This window comes from Trachurus japonicus, chromosome 17 (genome assembly GCF_045865225.1).
Source record: "Trachurus japonicus isolate A0001 chromosome 17, Traja_1.0".
NCBI lineage: Eukaryota > Metazoa > Chordata > Actinopteri > Carangiformes > Carangidae > Trachurus > Trachurus japonicus.
Window position 1 is genome coordinate 5,818,121 of NC_140923.1, and position 18,326 is coordinate 5,836,446.

The 18,326-nt window shown below is 42.3% G+C and overlaps 1 protein-coding gene across 1 annotated transcript in view; it reads left to right on the top strand.

Moving 5' to 3' along the window:
* LOC146969862 (vasoactive intestinal polypeptide receptor 2-like) overlaps nucleotides 1-14,281 on the top strand; it is a 104,461-nt gene extending 90,180 nt beyond the window's left edge. Inside the window, exons 7-13 of the mRNA XM_085805422.1 lie at nucleotides 2,150-2,300; nucleotides 3,098-3,158; nucleotides 5,363-5,432; nucleotides 8,271-8,362; nucleotides 10,383-10,512; nucleotides 10,612-10,653; nucleotides 14,038-14,281. Of these exons, the coding sequence (XP_085661548.1) occupies nucleotides 2,150-2,300; nucleotides 3,098-3,158; nucleotides 5,363-5,432; nucleotides 8,271-8,362; nucleotides 10,383-10,512; nucleotides 10,612-10,653; nucleotides 14,038-14,211 (720 nt within the window). The 3' untranslated portion in view covers nucleotides 14,212-14,281. The remainder of the gene's footprint in view (nucleotides 1-2,149; nucleotides 2,301-3,097; nucleotides 3,159-5,362; nucleotides 5,433-8,270; nucleotides 8,363-10,382; nucleotides 10,513-10,611; nucleotides 10,654-14,037) is intronic.
* Nucleotides 14,282-18,326: the final 4,045 nt, after the last annotated feature.

Sequence of the window (18,326 nt, forward strand, 5' to 3'; positions counted from 1 at the left end):
CCCACTAGAAGTTAGAATGCTAACCCACTAGCTCCGGGCTAATCATGCCGCCTCATCATTTTCCGATACCGAGTCACTGTAGCGTCCAGTCTGTAGCTACTCAGAGCATGTTTTACAACCTTCAACGGCTGAAGCGCTTTACAAGACTTAGGCCCAATCCCATTTCTCTTTTTTACCCCTACCCCTTCCCCTACCCCTTGCCCCTCGCCCCTTGAAACGGAGCTACAAGGGGTAGGGGTAGAAAGTCAACCCCTCCGAATTGGGACACCCCTTCAACAGTCACATACGTCATCACGTAGTCTCACTGGCTTTTACGTAAGCTGATGCGGCGAGCTTTTGCCAGAAATCAAATAGCCGTGTACCATATAACTTAATATAATAAGATAAAACTTAATGCAGACTGATCGGTTCATTGTAAAACATTTATTTACTGATGTAAATGTGGTGATTTCTGTACACAGAGCCCAGAGGCAGCTGCCTGCTCCTCTGTCTGATACATGAAGCTTCACTTTTCATCCAAATAACTAATGCTTCTGCCACAATTGTCAGATTTCATCAATTAGACCAAATGCTAAAAAGAATTTAACATGCTGGTGGTAAACCTCTAAAAACCCGCGGATAAGTTAATTAACGACCGCCTTCTCTCCCGGCGGGACCGGGACGAGGACGTAATTTGGCCGGCGGAGCAGCTCTGCAGACCGGCTGCTGCCTCTGTGAGGAGCCGCTCCTCCTGGAGCTTCACTTCTCCGAAAAATCGTCGGAGCAAACTTCTAACCCGCCGTCATTTGGGTAAACTAACCGCACATTTGGGACCTAAACAGTTACTTTCTCGCAAGAAAAAATATTAAAACTTAAGAAAGTGACGTAATAACAGCGCTACAGCAAGAAATAAAACAGCTTTTCGTTTTACAGCCACTGCTGCCGGCTGCCGCAAGATGCATTATGGGAAACTTTTCATACCCCTCCGTTTGGAGTGTGCCTCTGAAAAATCTCCGTTTGGAGGGGTATGTAGCCCTACCACTTCCCCCTACCCCTCTGTCCTAACGGGGATTGGGACACCCCTACCCCTACACGTGAACGCGCAAAACGGAGGGGTAGGGGTAAGTGGTAGGGCCAAGGGGTGAAATGGGATTGGGCCTTAAACTAATGCTAATGTTAGCTATGTAGCCCACAGAGAGATTGATGGACTCTGTTGTGGTTTAAGAGGCTTGTGTGGTCATGTTGATTAAAATATCAGTGGATTCATCCCAACTTTAATCAATCCGGGAGCAAATCTCATAATCTTATTTAGAAGTGACACAGTTCTGTTTGTTTGGAGAGACGAGCTAACAGCTGATGTATAGCTGACGTTACAAATCGAGCTGCTTTAATTTGAGAAAAACACAGATTAGATCTTAAAAAATCAGCCTGATAATAACTGAGATATCGGTTCAGTGGGTGACGAGGGGTTAAGACATCAACCTCGATAGTTTTTCTTTCTTTTATCTCCTCCTGACGTCCAATAAAGACTTAACAAAAATCACACAGGACTGAAAATCTCAACAATCATCGGCTCACAACTCTCGACACTTGACAGCTTTTGTTACGAGCTAAAACTTTTGATGCTCTAAAGCTCTGACATTTGATCCTTTCTCTCTCTTTTTCTTTTTTTTTTGTTGAACGTTCCTCTCATCTTGAAGTGGAAACGTCTCTGTAATAATTGCAGGAATAACTGTCGGGGCGCTCTGACCTTTATTCTCTTATCTGTTCACTGCTTGTATTGTTGTGATCTCTGCAAATTAAAGCTTGTCCTCCCGGTGCACCCACCGACTGCCCTGGTGGAAAAATTAGAGTATATATAGTGTAACCTATCACAGTGATTAGCATAATTGCCTGATTAATCCAGAGAGAGAGTGTGTGTGAGAGTTTCTGTGTGTGTGTGTGTGTGGATATAGGAGTTTGGTTCAACACTGCAGTTACATACAGCTGTGCAAAGACAAATAATAAGATGTTGAGGAAGTGACTTAAAGGTTAATTTTGTGTCGGTGATAAAGCCGTTACAGAATTTTTGACATTCAACATTCAAACGTTCAGGATTTAGATACCGAGTGAGTCTACAACCTGCTCATTATATCTCTGACCTTTAGCTGCCTTTTGTTCTTGTTCTCAGGTGGGATGTAAAGCCAGCCTGGTGTTCTTCCAGTACTTCATCATGGCCAACTTCTTCTGGCTGCTGGTGGAGGGTCTGTACCTCCACACGCTGCTCGTCGTCATCTTCTCCGAGAACAGACACTTCATCGTCTACATGTTCATCGGCTGGGGTGCGTGGTCGCAGCACTCTTCACACAACTGTCCTATAACCCTAGAACACTAACGTCGGGTGATTTTCACCCGTGAAATTATTGTTTCATAGTTTTCATTATGTTGCTGTTGTCTGAGTTTCATGGGTCCCTGTAGCTTCATACTGCTCACTGACGTCATTGAAGGTAGGCATGTTTCCCTGCTCCCATCCCTAGTTTTTTCAGCAGGCACATGTTCGGGTGGATTTCACCCAACGTTAGTGTTTATGTATTCTAAATCTGTCGACCATTTTTGGTGATGCTGAAAATTTTTCTTTTTTCTTTTTACTCCACCAAATAAGGCTCAAATGTCCCACAAATGGGTGGTCTGAAGGACAAGTTCCCAGCTCCATTAGTTGTTTTTTTTAAGGAAGTTTTTGTTAAAAAAACAAAAAAAAAATCACAAATTTTGGACATTTTTTTATGGGGTCCTCCATGATACCTTTTTTTCATTTTGTGAAACATTGTATAGTGGAAAATAAAGGAAGTGTACTTCAATTTGCCATGTATTGTTGTATTTTAATATACTTTGATGAGATTTTTTTTTTATGGGTATATTATATCGGGTAAAAAATACCCGGCGTTAGTGATGATGTTACTATTTTTAATGTTAGTGTTCTAGGGTTAATCAAACACTTGTACACATTCATTTGAAACATGTCTCGTTGTCCAAAACCACATGTTGCAAAAGACGAACACAAACATCTGTTGTGTCAGATCTGAATATAAATCAATAGATGATGATTTAACTATATCATATCGATATCCTCTGTCCACAGGGATCCCCACTGTGTTTGTCTTTGTGTGGGCGATGACGAGGATTTATCTGGAGGACACCGGGTGAGAGATAATCACTCATCAGCATGAAAATGTGATTCAGATTTGATATTTGTGCACATATGCGTCACATCCTTCGTGTCGCGTTCACTCGCTGAACACCGCGTCCCGTCTTGACATTCTAATTCAAGTTTAATTAATGGATCTCTGAGGAGAAAGCCATGCATTCTGTTCATTATGGGAGCTTCAGTCATAGCGGAGAGTGGTGTACGCTGGTATTCAACAGGGACTGCATCTGTTTATATTCCATTAAGTCCTTATATTACATTTATCGATCAGAGTCCGTCAGTGTGTACAACACCACACCAGCGTCGCTCAGTTTCCAGAAATAATAAGACAAACATCCCGCGTGTCAGAGAGCACTTTATTGGATAATTCAGCCGGTGGGATTTGCATTGAGTCGTCATCGCCGCGGATCTGCTCGGCCTCAGTTGCACATTATTACAGCTGACACTGCAGCTTATTACTGAGTGAGTCGCACTGAGTGGGCGTGTTGTAAAAAGAAAATGACTCTGCAGCAGAGCAGCAGTGCAGCTGCACAGCGAGAGGAACACGTGGAGAATGTTAATGAAAGTTCACTCCTGACCTTGTCAACACTGGTTTGGCAAAAATAAATAAATAAATAATCGTAACATAAAGTCCAATAAATCACTTTTTTCTGGAACTTTTAACTGCATGGTGTGACCCATGAAACAGCATCTGCAGATAAAGGCAGTGAGGTGCAGTTTAAAGCTCCAGACCGACTCTGAGAAAGGACTATTAAGTGTTTAAGTCTGGTCTGACCTGTCTGCAGTTACTATGGACTTAGCACTGATCAATCTGGTTGGAGTCACATTGAACACCAACTCCTCTTCTAACGTCCTCTGCCACAGTCTCATTAGTCTGAATACAGTCTCATCAGAAATCCCCAAATACTTTATTTATAGGCTACAGTTTCATTGTACCAAATCCTTATCCTGGTTCAACCATAGACTGTAAAAAGAATGGACGTAGCACCCATGACGTCACCCATTGGTTTTGGGGAGTCTGTTTTGTGCCGCTACTACAGGGATTTGAACTGCGCCATTTTGGATTTTAGGTGGAGTCTACTTGCCATATTTGGAGAGATGCGGCGGTTAGCCAGCTAAGAACCCGCCCACTGAACTCAAAGCAACCAATTAACGGCCGGTAAACTCTCTGTGAACCTGTCATTCAACGTAATTTATGCACGAATTTGAAGCCTAAACAATACTAAAACCCCCCCACAGTGTTCACGGAGGTGGAAACTATTGGAAGAGACCAAAAAAATAGAATGTACCAGGCTGTAAATATGTTTTTTTAAGCTGTAAAGTCGGCTATTTTCACATGGGGCTCAATTGGAGTTGCTCCCTTCTGGAGCCAGCCCCCAGAGGCCGGACGGGTACTGCTGCTTTTTGAACGAGGAAGTGGTCTTCACTTGTAGAACTCACAACTCCCCCCTTGGGTTCAGCTTGTTAGCTCTATGACCCTGCATTATATTGCTGGAGCCGCCATTCAGTCTGGTCACAGCTTTAGAGGTCAAGGTGGATGGACCACCGAGTCCATAAAACATCTCACTTCATGTCAGGCTTGGTCTTAATTGAGGGAAAAATTAATCAAAGTCTATTGTGCTATTGCCTCCCCATTGGCCCAAATAGAAGATGCTATTTACTTATTTTTAGATGCAGATTTGTGAAGCATCTTTCATAATGAGCTGTACACTGTACCAGATTGAAGAAGAAGCTGAGTTTGACATTGAAGCTCTGAATCAACCAGTTGATCTTCTTCCCAGTTCCCACTTTCGGTTGGTTAAAGTAGGATTAACATGTTTCAGCCAATGGTAAAGATTCCTTCTGGAAACAACCTTCAGTTTACAGGGATCTCCAACATGGAGATTCAAACCATGCAAGACGGTACAATAAAAGGGATCATCCAGGAGGAGCTGGGGCTCGTGGGTGTTTGGATGAATGGATCCAAGAAGGACTTACTTAGGAGATACTATGCATTTTTGCAAATCACCAAACTCCTTTGTTTGAGGCACCAGATGTTGAAGCGTATAATACCTGACTTCAGAAGTAAATTACCTCCATTGTTAGAAAAAACTGTCGACCAGCTTGCAACCACTTCCACTTTTTCCTGTTCCTGCTGTGTTTATTTATTAAAAAACATATTTATACATGTCACTTCATGGTTGTGTCTGGTTCCCTCAGATGCTGGGAGAGAAATGACAACCCCATACCCAACTGGGTGATCAATGGACCGATCGGATTCTCCATTATGGTGGGTTCAGCTTCATTAATTCTCTCTTTGTCTGTCGGTGTTTTGTATGCACGTTGGTTCAAAAAGCATTCAAGCGCATCCAGATCAAAACGATAGACGACGACAACGACACAAAGGATACAGATGCTGACGACAAAGTGTCATATTAATTTTACAGCATCGGGCGGAAGGACAATCCCGTGAGAAGACAATATCGACAGAGAAAACTTTTTATTTCCAGAGAACCTATTTCATGGCTTTGTGTTTCTTCATTGATTTGATGTAATTGTAGCTGTCAGACTTTAATATCTCTTCATCTCATCTTGTTATTTACTTTCTGTGCTGAACATATGGCCTTTGTACACCCGTAAAGATTTTTCATCTCAGCAGCACAATCAACACATCAGACATGTTTTGTCACCGCAATTGATGTGCAATCAACAAAGCACTGAGTTTTACTTAAGGGGCATTCGGGTGCAATTTTAAAGTTGGTAAATTTAATTTCCAATATTTCCATCTACATATTAACGTCTGGTATATTCAAAGAGCATGCACACCTATATTTGACTATGAGGTCTTTTTTACCTGTTGAAAGGTTTGCAGCTCATTAAAGAGTTTTAATTTTAATTCACAACCCTTTCAACTTTAAAACCTTTTAAAAAACACAGTAAATAGTTAAACAGATCTACAGGCATCAGTGAGCATTCTTTTTAGCATCAGTAACAGCGACATAATGTGCTGGCGCCCCACGTCTCAAGGTATTAACTTCACAGGATCTCCTGCTGAGTGTATTCCCGCTCTCCCGCTGACTTACGTAAGCCGTTTCAACCTTTAAAGGTCTCAGCAGGGGGACGCTGCTCTTAAAAGCAGATGAAGGTCTTTACGTGAGAAGTGAGTTTATTTTTACCGCTGCCAGACGTGTAAATTTAATTTATTACGAAACATATGAGGAGGTGGTGCTCCTCCTAGACTACACATTTGAATAAAAAAATACTAGCAGTTTTTCATTTGGTATTTTGACTCGGGTTCCAGGTGAGTTACCGTGAAATGAAAAACAGCTCATTATGACGGGCTTCACCAGCGACCCTTCACTTTATCCTCTTTCTAGACTCCTGGTCACTGAAAGCTCGTCTCAAACGCTGAGTCATGAAGTTACAACACCTGCGGGAAAATGCACATTGTTCTAAATCAGTGCTGCGTGATAACGTAAAGTTCAGAGATCCGCCTTAAAACATCTGCATTGGTAGCTAATGCCCCAAAAACCATGTGAGATAATGTCACTAAACTACACTGAACTATTTACACCTGTAGTCATATTGAATTCCCATATAACAACGGTATGTAAATATGATTTTAAAACGTGTAAAAAAAAAAAAATAGATATGAAAAAAGTAAACCGGCCCAGCTCGACTCACCAGCATTAATTCTCAACCTGTAATCAACACGAACCCAGGGAGCATACGTCAGTCCGACCGCCCAAAAGTCCGACCCCTCAATTCTCCGACTACCCATTAATCCGGGTTATTCTACAGTGTTACGGTGAGGTTGAGGGTTAGGGTTACTTAAGTCAGAGTAATGGGAGGTCAGACTAATGGACGCAAAAATAAAGAAATGTATGGTCGGAGAAATGGGAAGTCGGAGAAATAGGTAGTCGGACAGACATCATGCGCCCCACGAACCCAGCCAAAAGAAAAGAACAAATCTACTCCACCAACGTGATGAAACTTGAATGAAATACCTTAACAGACTGGATGTACAGGCAGGCATGAAAACCGTGTAGAAGCCATTCTTTTTAGTTTACAATATATAATTTTGGCCCGAGTTCAGTTTGGTCTAATAAGTATGCTTATAATGTAGATGTACCACTCATAATTCCGACATCCGGAATCTCAATGATCTGACGTCCCGTTGTTCCAAAATGTGATTACAGTAATAGGCGTCATAGAGAGGAGAGAATGAAACACTGAGACCTCCGGTTATTAACTCTGGTGCAAGTTGTGCATAAATGACCAGGTTGCTTGGGGAGCTCTCCGTGGTGCTGACTGCCACCCAGCGGGTTATGGGATGTGGGTTACGGTTAGGGTTAGGGACAAAAACGTTGTCTGATATACAACGTGCACAGGCACAGGTTTTCTCTTGTATCATATATGGATGGTTAGGGTTAGGGTTTGAAACATTGAGATTTCGGAACAACGGGACGTTCGAACAATGGGTTTAATATGGACGGAACGAGATGTTGAAACAATTCGATTTTGGAATAATGCATGGATCATTTTCGGACTGTTGGGATGTCGAAATTATGATATGGCACTGATGTATCTCACATAAACATGTGTCCAGTCTCAGTCAGGCCTGTCAGTTATGTTGATATTGTAAAAGTCTTGGACCACTTTCCAAGAATGGGAGAATAGTCTTTATGAGATACAATTTGACATGAGAAAATAAAAAGGACATAAATTAGCAATATAGCATAGATCTGCATGTAGCATACAGAAGTTAAACATGAGTTATGTATGTTATTTTAATGTGTAATATATTGAAATGACATTTGTCTGTATATTATTACCATGAAAAATATTAAAAAATTAAATATGTTTAACAATCATAAATGAATTAACATCATTAATACAGGGATTTTTATTCTATGAGATGCATTCGGATGAAATGTGATGAAAAGAAACCAAAGCTGCAGTATAGAATCAGACTTTTCACTCGACTCATTTAATGAGTTTTTACCTCAAGTGTTTCAGTGGGTGGGAAAATGATCAATACATCAAAAATAAAATTACTCCCGTGAGTTTTTTTTTTTTGTCTGCTGTGATAAAGCGTGACCAAGTTTTTCCTCTCCCTGTCCCCCAGGTGAACTTCATCTTCTTCATCAGCATCATCCGGATCCTGGTTCAGAAGCTGAGGTGTCCGGATGTCGGAGGCAACGACCAATCACAATACAGGTATCTGCAGAATTTGATGCGGTCTAAACAGCGTGAAAAACACACCAGGCTTTTTTTTTTTTTAAGCCTCGTGGATATGCACGACACTCCCGGCGTGAATCCTGAGAAAAAGTTCAAAGAAGTTCACGGGAAGTCTCAACATTCATGTGTTATTAAGCAAACGGCGCATCAGCTGGGTCAGTGTGAGCGGCTGCAGATAAGAGAGTCAGCTAAATGCCTCAAAATATAAAATACTGATAATCTGAGACACCCAGAACATTTTTTTTATCCCCTCTGTGTTTGCTGTCTGGAGAGATAAGAGTGACGCTAACGCTCATTCAACAAGACAGCGTTTCATGATGCAGCCTTTATGAAGTGGAGGGTGGAGGATGGGGGATGATGGGGGGGTGGAAACCTTTATGCCTCTATGGAGCAGCACATTCCTGCACAATTCAGCCTCTATTTGAGTCTTTGCCCAGTCAGAGGCGGTGTGTTTAATCTCCAGGCAATTTTACCCTCCAGTGGAAGGAGCTGAGCTGTGCTGAGTTGTCAGGTGCTCTCGTGTTTTGCGGCCGCGGGAATCCGAGACTCGGGGGTCGAGAGGTGATGAAAAGCTCGGATAAACCCGGTTCGCTCCACCACCGAATCTCCCGTTAGTGTAAGCGAAGACTCGGTGTCGCTGTGGTGGAGTTCGGTGTAACTCTGAGCTGAGTCGACAGCTGGAGAGTGATACTGGGAGAGAGGGAGGGAAGGTTGTACCGTCCTACAACAGCACCACACATGCATCCAGTTAAAAAAAATATCCACTTTTCCACAGCCATGTAGGAAGCGAGAGACAAATTTTAAAAAGAAAAAATATCCAGTCCTTCTTCCTAAACTGAGACTCCATGTTTTATTTCAATCAGAAACAGAAATGCACCTTGGGTAGGCTCAATTAGTTTCTTGACCCATACGAAGATCTAAAAACCATCTCTGTGTAGTTTTCCATCTCATCTCTCAGCTTCTCTCTGGAGCTCTAGTCTAGTAACAACAGGTTGGTGTCAGCCAATTAGAAGAGAGGAGGAGGCTCTGAGCCTCCCTTCTGATTGGCTGACTGTTTTCTGTGCGATCCAATACAAACAGAGCAGATTTCAGAATAAAACACTCAGAGAAACCAAATCCTGCAAGTTGTTGGACTTGGATGGATGGTGGGTCCTGGTGGTGAGGGGGAGGGGCTTTGTTGTGACATCACAAAGTGACAGGAAGTCCTGACGACTGGTTTTAAGGCTCAGTTACTGAATACAGGCTGTGTGCATTTCTCTGTGGACTGAGGCTTTGATACTTTCACAGTATTAATATAGAACCTAGAGCTGCTTTATAATCACACTACACATGGACATCTACCTTTATACTGTATGGAGCTTTAATACAAACATCTACCTTTATACTGTATGGAGCTTTAACACAAACATCTACCTTTATACTGTATGGAGCTTTAACACAAACATCTACCTTTATACTGTATGGAGCTTTAATACAAACATCTACATTTATACTGTATGGAGCTTTAAAATCTTTTTAATCATTCAGAGTGATTTCAAACATTTGGGTTTTCCTAAGTCGCTCTCACCTCCAAATGTTAACTTTAATTCATACATTAGTAAGCTACAATAAAGACCTCATTAAATGGTGGATAGTTTTTGATGCTTTCAGGGCCATAATCAAGATTCAATTTCCAGACTTTGATAAAATAATCTTAATTCAGTGCCCACTTGCTATGTTTTCACAGCTTTCAACTGCTCCTTACAATCTTCATTAGCAAGATAAGAGTCTGAAAGATGCAATCAGCAAAGCTCAGGGTTGTGATTTTGAACTATTTTAATAAGACGCTTTTGCCGAAATCGAGAATGAACTTTTTTTCCACTCAGACTTCTTTTATATCTCAAGACATGAAAACCTGAGTAGATAAAACACCAAACCTGCTGAACCAGGTAGCACTGAAGTTAAATGAATCTGACAATAAACACAAACACAACACTGTTCGTTTGTGTTTTCCTCTCAGGAGATTGGCCAAATCCACTCTGTTGCTGATCCCTCTGTTCGGGATTCACTACGTGGTCTTCGTCTGTCTCAGCGAATCCATCGCAGAAGATTATAAGATATTTTTCGACCTGGCTCTCGGATCCTTTCAGGTGCTGTCTCGTCACTCAGCCACACCTCCATCCCTCTGTTATATCTTTTATTATCATTGTTCTCTTTGTTAACGTCACTTGTGTCGTTGTGTTTCTCAGGGTCTGGTTGTGGCCATCCTCTACTGTTTCCTGAACAGTGAGGTAAGAGCTCTTATGTGAAATGAAATGACATAAATACATGTCGCACATCCATAAATACCAAACATCATTTCCCGTTTACTATTTTTATTTTGGAGAGGCAAAAAAAAAAGAAAAAGCTTTTAAAATATTCCCATGAATTTGTCTGCACTCGGCTGATAACATGCTTATTTAAAAATGCAAAGCTTCATTTCAGTGTTGTCTTTAGTGGAAACATTTGATAAGCAGTGAATTATATTGGCAATTTGTTTTAGTTGGAGCTAAAAAAAAAAAAAAAAAAGTGATCTGTGTGTGTGTATGTGTGTGTCCTAATTTTATCATTATGATTTTTTTTTTTCCTATTTAAAAAATAAATAAATAATATTATTCAAATATCCATAACAGCAGTGCCAACACAGCAGATGACAGGCCATAATATTTGCTTAAACACCAGGAAACTTTATCCTCCTATCATTTCTAATAAAACTCATTTGACCAGATGAACCTGATGAAACAAGTACTGTAAAAACAGGAAGCCGCACAAAAAACTCTTCCCTGTCTGTCCCACTCTACACATAGACAGAACTTTAGGTTGTTTTAAATGTGCTTTATAAATAAATAATGAGTTTCATTTCATTGGTTGTTATGTGTCAAACTTCCACAGAGTTTGCAGGTTTACACGTCCTCATGTACATATAAAGCTGCGATATATCGTAACCAATCTCAGAACTTAACCCTCCTGTTGTCCTCCTGGGTCAAGGAAGGAAGGAAGGACGAAGGGAAAGAAGGGAGGAAGGATAAATGGAAAGATGGGAGGAAAGAAGGAAGGGAAAAAGGAAGGAAAGATAGAAGGAGGGAGGGAACAGATTGGGTCAATTTACCCTTTGCCAACTCCTCCCACAAACTGCTATTGTCCAATCCTACGTTAGCAACCGTAACTATAGGCCTGGCAAGCTTTCCGCAGTGAGTCATTACATTTGCTTTTGTGGACAAATTTTGAGACTAGGACGAAAAACATTTGTTTGTAGAGAAGGATGTTGTTGTTGCTGCTGCTACTACGGCGGTGGCGGCGGCAGCAGCAATATAGAGATGTTCAGATACGAGCGGACTTTTTTTTCGACTTGAGCAAGTGTAAATATGGGGATAACCATATGTTCACCTCCGAAATGACAGCTGTACTTTTAGGGCTTTTACCTGGGCTTTTAGGCGAGGGATCCTCCAGGCAGGGACTGCTTTCACTGACTGATACAGCGGTGGGAGAAAACAAAAACAGCAGCCAAAGCTGTATGTGGTTCACAATCGCCCCAAAACTTGCAGTTTGACAACGTTTCATGACCAGTGAGATGACCTAAGTCTTCATGGGTTGATAGACGGTAAAATGACCAGCCCTTACTGCTGCTCTGTACATTGTCCAGTCGTGTCGTTGAACAGATGTTTTATCCTCCTGCGCGAGTCACGTCACTGAAAACTCTGAATGATCTTTGTGACTTCTTCTCTCTATTATCTCAGAACAGTTTATCCAGAAATTTTCTGATATTTCCTTTGAAATCGATACCAAATGCTGCCAGGAGCATGGCTGGGAGTGAAAGCTTGCCCGGCGTAGCAACAGTAACCAAGGGGGCGGGGCTTACGCGAAGGGTCAATTGGGTCAAAAAGGAAGGATGAAGGGAAGGAAGTTAAGGGAGGGAAAAAGGACTGTGGAAAGAAGGAAAGGAAAAAGGAAGGAAAGAAAGATGGAGGGAGGGAACAGATTGGGTCAAAAAGGAAGGCAGAAGTAAGGACGAAGGGAAGGAAGTTAAGGGAGAGGGAAAAGGCCTGTGGCAAGAAGGAAAGGAAAAAGGAAGGAAAGAAAGATGGAGGGAGGGAACAGATTTGTTCAAGGAAGGAAGAAGAAGGAAGGAAGGGAGGAAAGAAGAAATGGAAAAGGGAAGGAAAGAAAGATGGAGGTATAGGGAACAGATCAGGTCAATTGGATCAAAAGAGGAAGGAAGAAGAAGTAAGGATGAAGGGAAGGAAGGAAGGAAGGAAGGAAGGAAGGAAGGAAGGAAGGAAGGAAGGAAGGAAGGAAGGAAGGAAGGAAGGAAGGAAGGGAAAAAGGAGCTTGGTGGTTCTGGTATCTGATCAGGATCCCGTTGGAGGGATTATAGATCCCATCTGTCCCGGAACGTCGATCCCCCGGGAGGAGATGGACTTCTGCAACATCCTGCTCAGCCTGCTGCCACGGCGACATGACCCCGGCTGAATGGAGGATTATGGATGGATGGATGGATGGATGGATGGATGGATGGATGGACGGATGGACGGATGGACGGATGGACAGATAGATAGATAGATAGATAGATAGATAGATAGATAGATAGATAGATAGATAGATAGATAGATAGATAGATAGATAGATAGATAGATAGATAGATAGATAGATAGACAGACGGATGGATGGAATGATGGATGGATGGATGGATGGATGGATGGATGGATGGACGGATGGATGGATGGACAGATGGATGGATGGATGGACGGATGGACGGACTGACGGATGGATGGACGGATGAATGGATGGACAGACTGATGGATGGACGGATGGATGGATGGATGGACGGACTTGAGTTACTGCTGATCAACCACTAAATATCCTCTGATTGTTCAGGCTTTATCACAGGAACAACAGATACAAAGGTGAAGCTAGCTGCTGTACGAGTCGATACCTTGCTGCCACCACAAGAGGGCAGTAAATTGCACGATGATCTTCTATGTGCCAGAAAGCTGTTCTGGGATCAGATGCAAGGAGACTTCTCTGTCGATCCAATTGAAGACCAATCCAATCCAATCTACTTAGTTATGACTTTGTATCATAACTCAAAATAAAGCAGAGACATTAAACACATCGTCCGCTGCCAAAGAATATAAAACATTTTATTTCCTGAGGTTTTAAAACTGTCAGAGAGTCAGAGTCATTTTTATTGTCCCACAACAGGAAATCTGTTTGGCAGTGTAGGGCGACAAATAACAAACAATAACGACATTCCTGTGCCTTTTTCAGGACTTGACCCTCGTATATGTCAGCCAAAGAAAGCTGCTGAGTGCCAATTATTTTACTGGCCACTTTGACAATGTCTTGGATCCATTTTTTGTTCTGCACTGTTAAGTCACGAGGCAATACAAAAGGTTAAAATTGATTCAATAAAAAATTTCAAGTGTTTGTGCAAGAAATTACATCTAATTTGCAGGCCCTTTTTACAGATGATGTGTTGAGGATGTGGCTCAAGTCCTTGTCAATGACTGTGCCTAGATATTCTGTAGCTCTCTACCGTTTCCACTTGTGAACCCTTGATGGTAATGGGGGGGGGATTAGAGAGAGAAGTTCCTCTCCTCATATCTGTCCGTCTGTTTGTGTCCGTGTTGTTGCAGGTTCAGGGCGAGCTGAAGAGGAAGTGGCGCAGCATGTACCTGAACTGCCGTCTGGGCAGAGATCATCCCTTCAGCGGCACCTTCGCCTCCCGGAACGGCTCCGAGCACATGGTGCAGTCTCACCGCAACTCACGCACCCAGTCCATCCTGCAGTCAGAGACCACAGTGCTGTGAGGACTGAGGGCTGGGGGGTACATGCAGTCTCCAAGTTCACCACCAAGGGGTTGAATAGTTTAACAAAATGGTTTTAAAGGAATAGTTCATTCAAAATTGAAATTTCACTCATTATCTACTCACCCTCATGTCGACTAAGGGCTGGGAGAAGTTTCAGAGTCCTCCGTGGCTTCTCTGAGTTACAGGGGGTCTCTGCGCAGCACTGCATGTCCATATGACGGTTGCGAACGGAGCTCACTTTTCTTCGTCCAAAAAGACACACCAAAAAACATCCAAATACCTCCATAGTGCTCGTCTGTAATGTCCCTCTTGTATTGAAGCCCCAACATGAGAAATTGTTTTGAAAAAAATTAAAGAAGTCTATATTTTAAGCTTGTTTGTAGCGGAAGCTCCCAGTGTCTCAGTTCACTGCTTTGCCTGTGTCAGTGCAGATCTTGCGCAATTTGCAATGACACCCAGTTCATGGCTCCGCAAATCGCGCAAGATTTCGGCAGAGCAACACTGGGAGCTTCCGCTACAAACAAGCTTAACTCATTGAGTGCCATTGACGTCTATGGACGTCAATCAAAATCCAATGCTTGAGTGCCATTGACGTCCATAGACGTCAAACGCACTTTTCTGCGGCTGGTAAATGGGGACGCTGTCGCGCACACTGTGAGTAATTTTGGGGCTTCTGGGATGTGTAGAACGAAGAAGACTGTAGATCAGAGCAAGAAGTGAAGAAGAAGGAGAAGACGAGCGCGATCGGTACGGAGATAAAAAAGTCGGAAAAAGTTTCTATTTCTAGAGGAAAACGACGGGCAGAGCCTGGAACAAGTGTAACGTGGAGCTGGAGGAAAGCTTAGCCACGGTGCTATTAGCATAGCTCCAGCATGAAGTGATCGGAGGAGGCAGGTAAAGTGATCCAGATGATCAGCACCGAAATGCAGAAGCGGAGGCGGATCGCGGAGTCAGTTTCACCAGTTGCTGTAAACCGACGTGACGACGAACCGAGAGATCAGCGCGGTGCGTCGCTGCCGCGGCCGCGTCCAGCAGAGAGGCTGAAGACGCCACGACGTCTCCCTCCCTCCTTCAGAGACGAGGGGATGCAGCAGGAGGAGAAGGAGGGGAGGGGAGGGGAGCAGGGGAGAGGGGAGGGGGAGGGGGGCGTAGGAGAGGCAGCAACTGCTCGTAGCCTACTTGTATTTTAGTTGTTGTTGTTGTTGTTTTGTTTTTTGTTTAGTCTTTTTTTTTTTTTTTTGGGGGGGGGGGGGGGGGGGTGAAAAAAACATGTGAAATGAAATTTTCAGATGTCTTACATATTTTTGAAGCCAAAATTAAAACGGATAAATCACTATTTTTCTTGAGAGACTCTCTTTCACAAAAATGCATTTTTCTCAGCTTTCTAGAAAAAAAGTGGTCTTTTTGGTGCAACCAGGCTCTATTCAACTTAAGATAAATCAAGAATGGAACAAGGTACAAACAAATGGTTTTTTCCCTAGTTAAATAGAGAGTCTCCTCTTTCCTTTGAGCTGTTTGGTGTTTTCAGAGTCATAGTACAAAATACTCTCTGGGTCTTGACATATTACTCAAAATGCCCCAAAACGCTGGCACCTGGCACTGACCATTTTATAAAAGGTCTGGCACTCAATGAGTTAAAATATAGACTTATTTAATTTTTTTTCGGAACGATTTCTCATGTTGGGGCTTCAATACAAGAGGGACATTACAGACGAGCAGTATGGAGGTATTTAGATGTTTTTTGGTGTGTCTTTTTGGACGAAGAAAAGTGAGCTCCGTTTGCAACCGTCATATGGACATGCAGTGCTGCACGGAGCCCCGCTGTAACCCCGAGAAGGCACGGAGGACTCTGAAACTTCTCCCAGCCCTTAGTCCACATGAGGGGGAGTAGATAATGAGTGAAATTTGAATTTTCAGTGAACTATCCCTTCAATAACATTGTGGGTAACATTACATGGGTAGAAACGTCCGAGAGCAGATTCTGGTTTTAGCTTTATCAACCTGTGAGCCATCGACGTGTCCTGTTATCGGACCTCAGCTGGTTCTGACCTGTGCTGTTAGCATGAGCTCCTGTTGGCTGCTCACTGAAGAGCCATTTACATTCAATGATTGTGTGTTATATTAACTGTGTGAGGCGAGAAAGAGCTGTGGACCGGTAGGCAGTTCAACTTCACATTGAACGGGAACACATAAGAGAGGAATGAAATGTAAATATACTTTGACTTGTATATGTTTACGTATAAATTCAATATTTATAAAAAATTTAAAAAAAGAGAGAAAAAAAGTTAAAGTGTGTGTAAGATAAAAGGTGCCATGTTTTTCTTCAGGGTAGGCAGAGCTGTCGGCATTAGATTGGACTCAACTTTGAAAAAAACAGACTTTCTATGTCCTTATTCTTATGAAATTAATTTATTTATAAGTATATATAACATGTGGGTGAAATATGAGGCCATGGAAACAATTTGTGTCAATAGAAATGAAAACTTTACTGACTATCTCACGAGAAAATGTTCTCCTGTCAGTGAGCTAGTCATCATAACTGACTTTGAATTCGTACCTGTACATGATATGTACATTGAAAAAGTAAAAGAGACCGTCCCCCAAAGAAAAACTGCCATAATTGTTAAAGAAAATACAAACAGAGGAGGTCCCAGTTCCCCCCCGCAATTTCTTTAAACCATGCACAGAGCTGCAAGCTAACAACCTGAAACACTAAGTAGTTTTTATTCCCAGACCTCAGTAAACCTCACTCACTGCAGAGTAAAATCAGAAAACAGAGATATCTGACAGTTTAGGAAACAACCAAGTCACTACAGAGTTCTGGAGGTCAAACCAGATCAGACATGGGTGTTTTAATTCGTAGGAGTCGTTGAGGCTAAAGGTGGACAACTTTCAACTTTTTACGACTGTTTCTTCACCAACGAGGTTTCACTCAGCCAAGAATCAGACGCAGCAGCTTCCTGTGAGGAAGTCTGTGAGCTGTAGCTACTTGTGTCCTGTAAACTCAGTTGACGATTTTCATCCCATCTCAAAGGCAGCCATTAGTTTTCTTGCGCTGTGCAGGAAAAGGCTGTTACCTTATTGACATATTATTGTGTGGTCCACAGTGGCCACGCCCACCCATGTGATACTTGAAGTTTACTAAAAAAAAAAAAAAAAAAATCCTGGTAAAAGTTTATTTTGTCCCAGGTCAGCACATGAGCCCTGGATGATTATGAAAAAATAAATAAAAACAGGGTTGTTTTTGTACCGATCCAGAATCAAAACTGTGCTGACGAACTGCTTCGTTCTTCATTCAATGAACTGCTGTGCATGCTCCAAACCCTTTATCTGTGATCTGTCATGATGAAGCGACACAGGTGCTCAGAACTGAAGATGTCATGAAACCAAAAGGGGAAACTGTAGGCGGCGCATCCACCCAGAACTTCTGTCCAGACTGGTGCAAAATTATCCATTTCCCCAAAAATGTGCAGTCTGCACAAGTGAATCTTGTTTTTTGAGGGTTTTTTGACACTGCAAACAAGCGATGGACCAAAAATCATTATTTTAAGGTCTCACAGTCGTGCAGGTTTGCACAGAGCGGTTTATTCGAACCCACTCCCACCTACTACTGCAGGATTTTCTTCCACTCCCGCCCGCTCATGTAGAGATTTCCATCGCTCCCACCCACATCACTGTTGTCTGTCTTAAATCCTCTCTGCCCCCTCCCACGGTGAAAACAACACACATTTAACCCTCCAGGATTTACACTGAATTTTTAATCTGAAGTAATGCAAATGCACTTTAACTGTTAAAGACTTGACCTGAAAACAAGCACTGCCAAAAGATGCTGACGCAGATGAAACCTTGTGGAAGATCATTGAACGTAACACCTCGGTAGCGATGGTGTTTCATCTGCAGCATTCACAAGATATGAGAGGTGTGGTGAGTAGATTTGCAATGGGGAATGTGATTTAATTTTAATATAACATTAAATTTTAAGACGCCAACGACTTGAAAAGAGGCAAAGTGAATAAAGAGTTTGGTTCAAATTACAACAACTGCGACATCACTGTTACGATATCTGTACATGTGAAACATTCAGTGTCTTTAAAACAAGTGTATATTGTTTATTA